Raw genomic sequence first — 14,797 nt, forward strand, 5'->3', positions numbered from 1 at the left:
AGAAATACAGATGTTTCTTTGTAAGGACAAAAAAATTATCATGATTTTAATACCTGAAGTGGCAAAACAACCTAACCAGAGACAAACCCAATCTTCTGTTAACATGATCCAATGAAAGGCATGATCAAAGTCAAACACAACATTGCAGAATTAGTTACAAAGGGCCAAATTTTCAGCTCACCTCAGCTGAGACTCTGATGCCAGCTCATGTGTAGGATATACCAGCCCACAGAGGAAGCCCTTGCTTGTACAGGGGTGCACTTTTGGATTCTCTCTTTGTACACCCTGAGCAGCCACCAGAGTACAGAAGGCTGCTGAAAACCTGGCCCCCTGTTACCCAGAGCACAGAGGTCTCCTCCCTTCACCGCAGCAGGACTGAGGAAGCACCTCACCAGCAGAGCAACAGCACTTAACTGGAGACTGCAGCAGCCCACGTGTTAGCTCATTAGAAGCAATATTTACAAGGACAAAAGGCTCCTGAAAAAGTAGCTGCATGCTTTCATTCGGACAGAATCTTGGTTCAGTAAAGGAGTTAAAATTTAGCAAGCCACAGCACAGGCACGATGGCAGATCTGACATGCCAAGAGCAGTTAGTTCTTACTTGGAAGGTGTTTAAACAAATGTGTAGTGAAATCCATTGCTTAAGGGGGAGTGAGGTGGCTGTGGTACAGAAGGTGAGGGTGCTTTGGGTGGGTAGGTCAACTGCTGAGCTAGAAGGGATCACACACAGGAATTAGGCTGCACAATCAAACATTCACATCATAAACGGAGTCACCTTAATTTTCCGCCCCCTCATGAGCAATGAATGAGGTGCTATGACACTATTGTATGTCACATGGAACACAGGGTAAACAACATTTCTACCTGCTGCTTTTTTCTACTCCTTGCACCAATCAAACAAATAAAGATTCCTATTTGCATGAGAATATGGACAACCAATCTTAAGATGAAATTTCAGGGGAACATTATGAAGGCACACAACACTGACATACTCTCCTCAGCCCTGCTTTTAAAGCTCTGGACCAGCACCTATATTTGCTAATTCGATTTCCAGACTTCACTGAGACAGTGCAGGTTTTCAACATTTCCTTCATTATATGCCAGTGAGCAGAAACCAAAATAATATATAGAAAAATAATGTTTACAAAATTTAATATATGTATAACATTTTGCTTAGTGCAATGCATGATACAGTAAATACATTTCCATATCTCACCTTGAAAATACAGGATAAAGACGACAATGATTAAAACTATTCTTGTTTATAAACCTGAATAATGGTATAGTATTGGAAGACAATAATCATAAAATTGAAGAAATTGAAGCTTGATCTAAAATTCTGCTTTTATGTTTTGGAGGACCAAAGCACACTACATAGGAAAGGACTTCTTAGTACACTTGTATTTGACTTTAATCTTCCAGATTCTTAGCATGATTTCCACTCAAAAGACTGATTTCTTATTAGGAACAGAGGAAACCCTAAAATGCTAAGATTAGATAAATTTACAGCTTATCTTAAAAGATTTATATTAGCATAATATCCTAACATAAGTGCTCACCCCTGAAAAATAGGCAAAGTTAAGCTTCACAGTCTTTTTCATAAATCTTTGTAAAACAATCTACGTAATTTGGGATTTTCAGATGTGGTTTGCTTCATCACCAAGGAGCAAAGGATAACCCATACTGCAAAAATCAAACTACAAAAATAAACATGGGAAGGAATCTGTAATATGAGACTAAATGAGAATGTAAAATCAGCTGTGCAAAGTGTCAAATACTTTCCTTTTTAACCACATCAGTTCATCAGAAAATAGGCCATAACTAAAAAACCTGAACTCTTTTCTGGTTTGTAGATTTTCTATTAAAACCAAATCATTCTGGCTTTTTTTTTTTTTTAAGAATACCAGCATTTAACTGAAGTTTAAAACTCAAGTTTGCTTTTAAAGGAGTAAGAAATAACTGAAATCAAAGCAAGACATGTTTCAAGAGTGAGTTTTTGAGATAGAAGAGTGGCAACAAAAGCTGTGCACAAATATAAAAGTTTGGAATTCCTTAAAAACCTTAGTCTTTGGCTACTGTGTCAGGGTTTCTTTCAGTGTCTGAAAGACAAAAGAGGCAGCTGCTATGCTACACAAAGAAAATGAAACTAAAACTTATCTCTCAACTGACTGCAAATTTTCTGAAGCAGCATTTCAACATTTCAATGCCAATACACATTTTAATTCCCTCTTTGAGGAAACTAAAAATTAAGAAGATTTTTGTGGTTACATATATCTAAAAAATTGACAAATCACACTTTTGACATAATTAAACATAAAAATTAAAATATATAAATAAAAAACCTATAGGAATGAAATGTATACTAAATTCACTACACAATATTTTAAAAAATCAAACTTATTTCAGTACTGTAGAGTTGCTACAAGTTTAGGCACACCCAGAAGTAACTAAAGTGGCCCCAAGAAGACCTTTGAGTAGGGCAGGCACTCTGCTCTGACATAGAGGAATGATTTCAGGTACTGGCTGTGTTCATCTGGGCTGATCTTAGCCCAGATGTGTGACCTTTTCCCAGCAGAAGCTGGAATTCGAGTGGCAAAATGTTCCACTGCCTCATACCTCATGAAAAAAAAATTCCCATTCCATAACCAAAGGATTGGAGTACCTGTTAAAAGGTTCTGGTCACTAGAACTGGGACCAAAGCATCTGTGGAAAAGCCCTGTTGATACACCCATGGCCTGAAGGGCCACAAGGTTATTCCTGAACTGCTGCCATGATTTACAATTTTTTTTTTTCTGTTTGTTTGGTTTAGCTTTATAACGTCTGGCCTCCTCGGCGAATCATTTTCTCCCTGCCAGTCAGTTAAATTACCCACAGAAACTCTCTCAAGTCTCAAGATTCCTGTCTTGGAAATGCATTCCATCCCCTCAAAATGGCATTCCCCCTCAGGTTCAGCTGGCAGTGCACCCCTGAGTGTACAGCCACACTCCATCAACGCTGCTACTGCAGACGCACGTCACGCATCCCGATACTGGAATCATCTGTCTTGGATGGGAAGGTCTTAAGGGCTGCTGTGGCAACAGCCATAAGTTTAAACTGACAACTTTGGATGAGAAATGTGCATATTTTTTCTCCATCATAGTTGAAGTTTCCATTATTTCCATTCTCCACTGGAACAGTGAATGGTGCCAGTTATAAATGGCCAGTCAGACTCTTGGGGAAATCGCTGCTGCACGGATTACTGTGTGATACAAATCTCTTGACATTTCTTACTTATTTCAACTATAAAGCAATCAAGAGTGAAATTATCACTTTTAGCAACATATTGCAAAGGAGCTATTAATTTCCAGGCATCAAGCAGAATTCCTGCACAGCTGTCTTGCTCGGACCTCTCATCCTGGTGACCAGACATGCCAATACCCATTCTACAAGCTTATTTTCAGCCTATTGCACACAGCTCAAGCTGCAAATGATTCTAGCCTCATCTCCATCACTGGACCAGGGAATTTTTCTCTTTAAAAAAGTATTTTAAATACTCTTTCCTTGATTGTTTTTTGAAGTCACATCCATTTACCTTCAAAAAATGAACACAGAAATATTTGATTTAATGTAATTACAGAGAATTAAAATGCTAATTTTTTAGCACTATTAGTCAGAGCAAGTTTCCAAGTTCAGAACTTATTGATCACAGTATTTTGCCTTCTTTATCCTGTCCACTGGAGGTCAAACACTCAATGTAAATCATTAGCCCCTGTCCATTTGTTACCAACACACACTTTTCACTTTTTTGAATATGAATGACTAAAGACTTTCTCTCATGCCAGGAGTTCAGCAACAACCCCACACAACTTGAGAAGGTGGTAAGGAATAGCTGTTATTTTGTAAATAACTAAGCATTACCTGCTACCTCCTTGCTCCTCTGAGAGGCTTCAGAAGCCAGAGCATATGAAATGGTAATGATGCGCTCCTGCTCCTGCAGCTGTGAATCTAAATCAATCGAGCTGTGTTTGTCCTGGGCAACAGTAGGCTGCAGATTGTGCATACTGGGGGGAAAGTGAAAAACAACATTAACATTTGCAAACATAAAGAATCCACCATGCAGACAAGAACGAGCTTGGATTCAGAGAGCAGTTTTCAGATTTCATCTATCAAGCTCTGTGTTTTATTGCGGTTCTTAAAAACAGGGTTGATGTTGTATGCAAATGCCTACAGCACACAAGGAAAAATGACAGTCACCACACGTTCAATCACAATTTCTGCATAGCCTTAAGAACATCTGAAAGTCCTTTTTTAAAAACATCCTTAATGTGCTTAAATGAAAGCACTACAAAAGTGCTATTTATTTGAAGTTGTTAGTAAAATTCCTTGCTAGTGCTCAGAGGAAAAGGAAAACCTGGTGGTCCTCAGGCTGTACCCCTTCCAAAGAGAGAGCAGGTACCTGACATATCAAATTCTGGACATGGAATGTTTCAGCTGACTGTGTTAGCTGTAAGTAGCCAAAAGTGTTTCACAACTCCAGCTCTCTGGCCACAACAAACTTGCTCTCATGCTGACTTTTCTTCTGCTTTGGGCCAGCTTTGTGTCTTTCCTTTCTCCTCACTCTCATATGAGGTTTGTTTGGTAAGGACTTTCTACTGTTTTAGGACTCTCTAAACAAGAAAATGGACATATACAAAATTAATCAGTGTGTCTTCTACCTTGTTTTAAAAAGCAGCTCTGAGTATGCCACATAAATTCTGAGTGCATTTTCTCAAAGCTACAAGCTGCGTTCAGGTAACAGAAATAAAGACTGTCGTATGATGTTAGTTCTCAATGTTTAACATGAGCCCCTGTGTAAGATTTGGAAAAAACCCTACAGCCTAACCTTGATTTAGTAAGAATATTCTTTATCTTTTCTGCTTTACGCTGCCTTGCCGCCAGTTCTTCTGTAGAAAGAGGCTCCTCAGGCTCCAGCTCAACGTAACGCTCTGGAATTACAACCTTCTCAGGTTTTGACAACTGCAGAAAGAAAGCAAGCATCAATAACAAAGACTTAAAAGAAATTGAGATAAATCCTGCTCAATGGGAGAACAGAGTGAAAAGAATAAAGCATGGATTTTCACAGTCAGTACATGTACCTGACGCTTAACACTTCTTCTGGATATCTAGCTGATGCCCTTTCAACAGTGTTCCCTCTGATTCCTTCCACTTCAGAAGATAGACTGAACAAATATTTAAAGGGATTACAGAAGAAGTCAGAATCAACAGAAAACCTTTCTTCGGGTTTACAGCCCAAAATAGGACACTGCCTAAAATTCTTACAGCAGAAAGAAGCAACGACTCTGAGACTGACTGGACACCCTGAGATATCAATGTGTCATGCCAGCCAGAACTTCCTACATCTGAAAGGAAAATATTAATGAAAGCTTTAACCTAAGAGTGTCATTCTTTTGGGACTGGACAATCTTCTGTGAGCAGCAAAGGGGAAAAAAAGGCAAACAGAAATACACTCCACTGTGTGATTGTAACAACCCATTGCATAAATTAATTGTGTAGACTGAAAATTTTAATATGACTGCAGGAAAGCTAGAAACAATTTTTTACTAGGATAAATTAGCCTTTAGAAACTTTTCAGTCCTCCCAATGAAAATACAGTTTACAAACTTTGAAAATCAATTCTTATAATACAGAACAGACTGCTTTTGAAAACAAAAATAGAGGATGTGTGAATAAACAGAAATCAAGTAAAGGAGGACTATTTTTTTCTTATTATTATTGGAATTTTGTTAAAACACTCATGAGGCAATGAATCTTCAAAATTTAAAGTTTTCAATGAAAATAATCCTAAATTTTTTCCCCACTGACCTTGGTTCATGGTAATTCAATGGATTATGTAAAGTGGCCTGACCTAACCCTCAGTGAGTTAGGCTCTTTGAGGTAATTCACAGGGAATCTCATGCCAAGAACACACACTGGCACACTCAACAATAATAAAACCACAGCCTCAAGTTTTTTAGACTTCTCTCTCAGGAAACCCAAAGCCAATGCTTCCAGAAAAATCCTCATTTTTCCACTACACTTCCCTACTTTTGAATCCAAATCCTCTCTGGAGGTCTAGATATAGAGATATATAGACTTTTTTTTAATATGTATCTCTATCTGTATCTAACCTACATTAGCTCATCCTGTCACTTTCAGAATAACAAATCCATTAATCATTGCAGGAGTAGATGAATTTCCTTAAAGACAGAACTGAGTATGTTTCCTTCTGAGGCACAGAGGCACCTCAAACACAGAAGTGCCTGCCAGGTGAAGAGAATGGCCACATGAAATGGAAAAGGACAGCAAGGCCAGGGTGGATGGAGCTCTGGTTCAGTGGAAGGGGTCCCTGCCCATGGCAGGGGGCTGGAATTAGATCATCTTTAAGTTCCCTTCCAACACAAATGTATGATTTTAACCTGGGTAAACTGGGAAAGAAGCATTACACTCAGAGCTTCAGACCTATTTCAGTTACTCTGAAGCAGGATAGAAATATCTGTGAGCAAAAATGTCTCCTATTCAAGGCTTAAAGGGAGTACAAAGTGATTTCCATAGCCCCAAAGGCCTTCTGGAAAAGTAAAATTAATAGCAGAGTGCAACAAGGAAAGGCAGAAGAACAGAAGTTATTTTCTGTTTCTGAAGTTTACAGAAGCACTGTATTTTCTGTAAAAATTGTACAGAGATTAACTGAAAGATAAATCCATTCACAGAGTTCAACAGATAAACCCCCTGCAGCCTCTCCCCTTGCTGTGCTCACTCCTTCCCAGCAGATGGCTCAATCGCATCTCAAACTGACATTTCCTCCCTTACTGCAGCCGAGCAAGGACCTCTCCTGTGCCCAGCACACCGACCAAGCCATTCCAAAAGCTGACAAATACATTTTCTGTTCAAGCCCAAATAAAGCAGAGCATCCTCTCCTCTATCATCATTTGCCAGTCAACATGAGGTAGCTCTGTGGAACTAACTTGTCCTTCTTTCCTGCTTCTCATTTTTAAATACTCAGTATGTTGTCTTCTCATCTTTTTTTTTCCCAATTTACACAACTTTCCCTGACTTAATCACTTTTCTGTTTAAATCCTGAGATATATATTTAAAAGAGTAGAGCCAACTTTTCAATTTCTTCTTTCTACTAAAACAGTATGAACCAAAACCTTACAAAGGTGCCAGGTCATAAATTTTCAGTACCTAAAAGACTCCTTTTAGTTCAAACTTCCAGCAACTTTTGAAAGAAAAGATGAGAATTCACTGCCTAAAACTTAGAAAGGTTAATGTTTTGGGACAGAAGATAGGAGGCAAAAGATTGTGAATGTTACCTCTCTGCTGATATCTAAATCATAGTCTTGAGGCTCCAGGTCTGTCTCTGTCACTGCTACTGGCTGAACTTTTAACCACTCATTTTCATCCTTGTCTTCTCCACGAATTGCCCTCTCAAGTAACTGCAAATCAAATTCTTGCTCTCGTTTCCACTGGTAATAGACACAAAACAATTAACAGCATTCAACCATACTGCCAAACTCACCATACAGCAATGCACATCACTACTGCAGCAAAACCTCCACTGCTGAAAGAACCAGCAGGGCAAACCCCTGAAGTGACAACAGAAAGAAAATAAAACTGCATGTCTTGGTACATAAGGGTGAGAGTATTGATCTCTAGCTGTGCTGTGAGGAATTCAGAGTATTGTTTAATTTTACGTGTTCAGCAGTATTAGATTCTAAGAGATTTACGAATCCCAATTTTACATTTGCTGATGAACATGGGACCAGCCACACACAGGACACCACCTTTGGAATCACTACCAGTGAGCCTACAGGCTGGCAGAGTAGTCCTTGGCATGGTAAAGAGGCAGTGCTGTGTGGTTCTGAATCACTACCCAGGAAGGCTATTTGCAGTGCTGGTTGAGAATCACAAGGTGAAAATTTTATATATCTTTTTTAGAATCATACCTACTGTTTAAAGTTGATACTACTTCATGTATTAGCATTAACTTGTCTTGAATTTAAAAAAAAATACTTTTAAGCTCTTCAGACTTTACTAAAAGCAGAGTCGAGCTACCTGCAAAAGTCTTCCATACAGTCTTTAAAATGTAAATATTTAGCAATATAAATGAGAATTATTTAATATGTATTGATATTTACATTTAGCATATTTAAGCTGCATAATGTGGAGTACTCAAAAGCACTGCACAGTAGTCCCTACACAACTACACACAATACAGTTACATATAAATTCACACTAAAGGACACTACCAATACCTTTTTGTTCAAAAAATTAAGTTCAGTTGTAGCATCATTCCATCCAGCAGATCTGAGCAACTTTACCACACATGATATTAAAAGCAGTAGGAAAAAGAAGGGACAAAAACAACAACGAAATTATCCCCTCAAGGTTTTGAGGGAATCAACAGGAGAATGTGCCACTTTTATGTTTTTTAAAAATATCTCCAGTATTTCTGGTACAAATCTTTGGCTTGTTTTGGATGCAGTTTGAACTCCACATGAAGTCCTTAGACTTCATTATGTCACTTGCATTAATAAATCTAATTGAAACCTATTCATGCACAAGCTCTCAGTATTCACTCAGAAGATAAGTATCTTCCATGTATATTGAAAAGTTAAGTAGGTAAGAGGCAATTATATCTCAAAAATTATTACATTACAGAATTCAACAGAGAAAATAAGATTTTTCTCATATGAGTATACTCCAAACTCTTCCTTCTACTCATATTCGAACCAGGCCTGATTGAGATAGTATATTTTAAATACACAGGATCATTTTCAAGTTGTTGCTATATAATAGGTAAGAAAAACATCAAACCATTCTTATGAAGCAGTTCTTTTATTGGCTTTGATGTTGCAACTTTTACATTAAAAAGGCATTGTATATAACAAATGAATTCATGTACTGTGATCAATACTTAAAATGTCATCCTATACTTGAGAGCTGACCAATTAAAATTTAGAATTACACATACAATGTATGTTTAAAGCAAATGTTACACACTGAGCAGCACTTCAATTATACATTTAACTGTTTGCCATTGTGGCTGCTAAATAATTGTAATGCTGTAAGTAATTGTGCTATCAAACATGCTTTTGCATATCAAAGCCCCATAGGTACAAGAGATGACCTCTACAAAACACTACTAGGGCTGAAAAACTCTATTTTAATTCTTTACAGCAAGAAAAAGACCAAGATGGCACCCAAATTTATAAATAAAGTGTTTGCCACAAATGTTAATAACGAGTGTTATGAAAGCTTTTCAATTCAACTCGTGTATGTTATGTGAGTCCGAAAACTTGAGAAGCTCAGATTTATTTCTTCCAATTAAAGTATGAAAGTAACAGTGGTACTATAACACTACAATTCCCAAACATTATGCACTGTCTTTAAAAGATTTGTGATTGCAAAACAGAAGACAAAACAGATGAATGTCTCCAAGCAGTGCAGTTGTATTTACTGGGAAAGTAAATACAAATAACTGGCTGCAAATTAGTGCTACAGAACAGTGGGAATGAAAAGCTGATTATAAGGTTTTTTCAATGCCAGCAATTGACACACATGTACTAAATGCAATTAAGCCTGGTAAAAATTGAGTAGTCCAGTTAGAAATTTTAAAGTAGCTACAAAGTTCTGCAAATTAAAAGCAAGCAAACAAAAAAAAAAAAGAGGCATTAGGTATGATGAGTGACAAATTTAAAAGCAAGAGATCTTGTGCAATGAATTAGGTAAAACAATGTGATCATTCTAAAGCTCTAGTGGACCAAATAAAAAAATAAATTAAAAGAGCACAGCATAAGTGCAATTACAGTACAATCCTCGTTTAGCACCAAGTGAGCAACTGGGTAACTTCACCAATCAGAATTGCTTTGGTTAGTATCCAAAATCAGTATCATTATAAACTTCTCATCTGCACAGCATTTACTCTCAGAAAGCAACAAAAATACTTTTCTTTAGCAGCCTAAATTTGAGCCTTATTAGAATATTCTGCATTTTGAGATTTAAAGAATTTGTATCAATTAGAATACATTAGCTCTCACATAAATTCCTAATCAGCATGATTAGATTTTAAAACTGATTATCCATTTATCATCTTTTTTAAAAAGAACAAACAAATACCACCTTGGTCTGATATTATCACCAAATATCTTGCAGGCTAATTTATGAATTAAAAGGAAAAACACCCATGGTGAGAAACAATATTCTAAAAGGCCCATTCCATTATGAAGCAGTTTTAAAACTGCACAAGCTTCTGTCACTTTCTAAATACAATTCCAAGGAGATAAAAAAAAATGGCTCTGAAACCACCCCAAAATACTGGCATCTCCACTCATCACTGACCTCTGACCAACTTACCTGCTACATTTACCATAACTACAAGTAAAAAATATCATCTGCTCCTCACACTCTGAACTCATTTGATACCACAGAACACTAATTTAATTGGACTAGAAGCATCACGCACACTCAAGTGAAAGTGCTTGCCGGGGGAAAACAAAAAAAAAACCAAAAAGACCCAAAACAACAAAAAAAATAAATCCAAAGGTATTTTTAGTTTAGTCCTTTTAAGGCATATCTAACATACTGAGCCTACGTCTGCAGACACGGGCCTGATGAAAGGGCGAGATGAAACAGGCTGCCTTTCGCCTTGGCTAAGAGTCCTCTTGCGTTCCCGAACTAATGCCTTCTGATGTCTCTTCATTCTTTCTAGCTGCTCCTCTGCACTCATCTTGCCTCTTTGGTGGTCTCCAGAGTATAAACGTTCCAAGGCACTCTTTGGTCTCTCCTGCACAAGTCACAAGGCACACAAAACACATGTTGCAATTAATACTTTATAAGAAGTACACAAAAAAAAAAAAAAACTGACTCCTTCTCCTATCTCATTACTAAATTTTATTCTATTAACTTTGCATTTCTTTGTATATACTCTCTCAACTCTATTAGTATTTCCTATTAGTAGTGCTGATTTTTGGTTCTAAACCTTGTTTTATAAATCTGTTTGAAATGCAGTAAGTTGTTTGTCTGTTTTCCAGTTCATTTAAGAAAGTGAAGAATTGGAGACTTCCTCAGATCACAGCTCTTGCTCCTCTCCCAGGCTACTGCAATCCTACTTCTTGCTACATAAAATGTACTCTGGGCCTAACTATTCCAAGCAGTTCAGACATTTGGCTTCAGAAGTTTATTTAAAACTTACCTTGGACCTATCCCTTCGAAGTGTTGCAAACGATGAAATGGTAGATGACTGGTGCAATCTGGAAGTTGATCCAGACAAACCTTTATGAGGAAAAAGAGAATGCCTTAAAATCAAATGACAGACAGCATAAGACAAGTATCAGTCTAGGTTTTTAAATTTTATTATACTGTTTCTGTGGCAGTCTGGTCACTATCTGAGCACATATTTTGCAACTCAGATGATCAAAAGAGACAGGAAATTTCATTTCAGCCAGACACAGTAGCTTCAGGTTGCTACTGATTGAAAGTCAGAAAAATATATAATAATTTAGAAGATTATATAAAAGCAGGGAGAGGTTGGACTCAGCTGTACAAGAATAGATGGATGGTACAAATAATAAGAAAATAAAACCTTAACATTCACAGTTAGAAATGAAGAAGTAAGAAGCAAATGACTAAGCAATCATTTGCTTTTGGCCCAAATATCATCTCTATCCTCAAAACCAGTTGCAAGTCAACAGCACAGTGTGGATGGAGTGTCAAGTCAGATATAATGTTTGGAGCACTATATTAATCTACCTTATCACTTACATTTTAATGGCAATAATAGGTATTTTTAAAAGACTTGGACTTTGCAAATGATAGCACAGAACTTATGATGAAATATAATTTTGAATATAAGAGACATTGCAACAGCCAATTCCATGTTTTGCTATGGGTTTTTTTAAGCCTTCTATATTAACTTGCTTTGCTAAAGGGTGCTGTAACAGCACAATTAAAATGCACAAAATTTCTAAACTTCCACTGAATCGTTAATTTAAAAACAGTGATCTGGTGATAAAGATCATCTCCAGGAAGCCCTACAAGAGAAAAGCTCCTATGCAGACAGTACTGTTAGGGATCAATTCCATAAATTCCTGGCTTACCACGGGTAGGTAATGTCTGGTATCCACTGTCAGGGCTTATTAAAGCACTGGAAGGGTGGCTGAGGTCACCCCCTAACATTGCCAGCTCTGGCTCACTCATGTACGAACGCAGCTCCACCTATACAGAAAAACACTCATCAGCTCAAGTGAAATCACAGACAGCAAGTTTTAATAATCCTAAAACACATCCTAAAGCTTTGTTTCTGGGTTGCTACATCTCTCTCTGCCATTATTATTATATGGCATGGATCATTATTATTATGATGTCATTGTTATCTCTCTGCCATTCTATATCATGATTGCTTTATTAAAGGTCCATATATTTTACAGATAACAACATCATATTTTATTCGAGGTTCTCATGTCTTTGAGGTGCAGGGGTACAGGAGTGTGAGTGCTCACCCTGTAATCTCCATTTACATACTGGCCGAGCTCTCTGTCTCTCTTTCTCTCGTCCGACTGACGCTTCAGGCCCCGCACCGAGGTGTGCCTGATGACAGTGGCTTCTCTGGGCAGGGGTGGGACAGCTGGTGGCTGATCCTCAGGGCTGTACAGCTGAGGGAGAGGAGGTCTGGGCGGTGCTTCATCTTCCTGGGAACAGGAGAACGCAGGGATTTGGCAAAGAGCATGAAAACAGTCTGGCATAAAGTGCAAAATAAAGGCCAGTGCATTACGGGAAGCATTTGTGACTGCTTCAGCGTGCTCTCCTCTGTCCACTACAGAAGCTTGAGGCTTTAAAGACCAAGCACAAGACCCAAGAAATCAACCACAAAGCATTTCCAAGGAAAGCTCTGAATATTAACACATTCTAAACCAGTCTATGGCCACTGTACAATAGGCTCCATGTGTATTGTGCTGCAAGTGCTCAGCTCCAACACAAACACTCCTTGCTGTGCCTCCAGCGTGTGCACTGCCCACCCGCGACACTCCCACTGCTCACAGAGGGGAAATGCCAACACTGCTGAAGGAACCTCACAAGAGCAGCACTTACAACCTTTGGCTTGAGCTTGACTGGTGACTGAAGAGGTGGCTCGATTTTTTTCAGCTGCTGTGCTTGGTGCTGTGTCCTGGTCTGGAAGTAGGGCTGCGGGTACAGCCTGACCTCCAGGGGGGATTTCAGCGGGCTGCGCGGAGGGCTCTGCGCGACCGACAGCTTGCTCTCCACAGCAGCAAGGGAAGCTGGGAGGGAAGGCACTGAAGACTGAGAAAGTGAAGGCACTGTTTTTCTCTCTAGGGCAGAAATAGACAGAAACATGTCTTGATGAGGATCTAGTGAGTCCTTCAGGCCAAAAACGAAACCACATGGTTCGGTATCATCCCATAAAAGTCCCGGTGGAGGGCAGTGGGAACAAAGGAAGGAAAAGCCTGGGAGTCATATGGAATCAGTCCATCAGCTGCATCTGGCCCCTTGCCACAGATTCCTGCAGATCTCGACCATCTCCGAACTATTTTATCTCTGTATGTGAAAGGTGAGTTTTGCAGGAGGCGTGAACGCTCTCTCGCTACCCCAACACATCAGGTCCTGTCTTTGAAACGGAATAAAGCCACTGCAGTGCAGACCACACACACTCTGCCTTCCTCCCTTCCAGAGCTGATGCTGCTCTGCCCACCAAACACCTGCCTGAACAGGGAGGGGAAAGGCAACTGCAGCAAGAGCAGCTGGGCTGCATCCAAGGGGAAAAAACCCAATAAACCCAGAGAAAAACACAGAGAAAAGCTCCTGGATAGGATGCAGAACAGATACCACACTGGTAAGGGCCTGGCACCTGACAGGAACCCCTTCTGCAACTTGAAAAATGTAGCCCATTACTGTTATTGCTGTTCCCTTTTTTTATGGCCTGTTAAATTTTAGAACCATTGGTACGTGAAAACAAACAAGAAAAAAACCTGTCACCTCAGGCAAAGAAACACCAAGTTAATGCACTCAATCAACAGAGATTTCTGACACATCCAGTAGCAGAATTAACTGGATTTTCTGCAGCAGAACGAATTTCCAGATTATTTGCACAGACCCAAAGACTCAGCTGCATTGGTATATTGTTTATTTTTTTCATCATGTTCTCCTTACCTGGATTCTTTATAGAGTCTACTATGGTTTTGTAGTTTGCTTTGTTTGCACTCAAGCCAGCTGTAACATCTTCAATTCTCCACAAGTCTTTTTGTATTTGTGTTTTCTCCTGTTGTTTGTAGTAAAAGAAAAAAAAAATCAATTATACCTCAGTTTTAATTTATTATGGGCCTTTCCTTCTTTTGATACCACCAAACTACAATTACAGAACTTACATGAAAACCTAGGAGTTTAGAAATTAGTTAAATAATTATTTTAAAATAAAAACTAATAAATACAAACCACCAACAAACATATCTTGTCCATAAATATACTAAAGCATTTTCTGACCCTTGGAAGACTTTCTATAGAAGACAGGGGAAAAGACAAATCTGTATTTTTCTACAATATTGTTCGGACTACAAAAACATAGTTCAATGTTCTACATAAAATGAGTTTCCAGAACCTTTTAATTTTAACTTTGTTCTTAAATCCTATACCTATCAAACTTAAGACTGCTAAAGCAACCTTAAAAAACATCTCAATACTTTTAGGGGAAACATTCAGTATTAAAAAAGCAAAAAAACAAACTCAGAAATGCTGACAATTTTAATTTCTGCTTGTATTTGAGTTGTTA

At 38.4% G+C, this 14,797-nt stretch overlaps 1 protein-coding gene across 8 annotated transcripts in view; it reads right to left on the bottom strand.

Annotated features, from left to right (window-relative positions):
- The window catches only part of PLEKHA7 (pleckstrin homology domain containing A7), a 144,670-nt gene that overhangs the window by 2,194 nt on the left and 127,679 nt on the right, over positions 1-14,797 (bottom strand). For 6 of the 8 annotated variants that reach the window (XM_063158550.1, XM_063158547.1, XM_063158552.1 and 3 more), the window contains 9 exons: positions 14,182-14,290; positions 13,105-13,343; positions 12,516-12,704; positions 12,114-12,231; positions 11,210-11,289; positions 10,601-10,801; positions 7,329-7,481; positions 4,862-4,995; positions 3,898-4,040 (listed from right to left, as the gene is read on the bottom strand). In XM_063158550.1, the coding sequence (XP_063014620.1) occupies positions 3,898-4,040; positions 4,862-4,995; positions 7,329-7,481; positions 10,601-10,801; positions 11,210-11,289; positions 12,114-12,231; positions 12,516-12,704; positions 13,105-13,343; positions 14,182-14,290 (1,366 nt within the window). Of the gene's footprint in view, positions 1-601; positions 711-3,897; positions 4,041-4,861; positions 4,996-7,328; positions 7,482-10,600; positions 10,802-11,209; positions 11,290-12,113; positions 12,232-12,515; positions 12,705-13,104; positions 13,344-14,181; positions 14,291-14,797 lie in introns of all 8 variants that reach the window. The other 2 variants (XM_063158555.1, XM_063158549.1) reach the window with 2 other exon arrangements.

Source organism: Melospiza melodia, chromosome 6 (genome assembly GCF_035770615.1).
Source record: "Melospiza melodia melodia isolate bMelMel2 chromosome 6, bMelMel2.pri, whole genome shotgun sequence".
In the NCBI taxonomy this organism is placed as follows: domain Eukaryota; kingdom Metazoa; phylum Chordata; class Aves; order Passeriformes; family Passerellidae; genus Melospiza; species Melospiza melodia.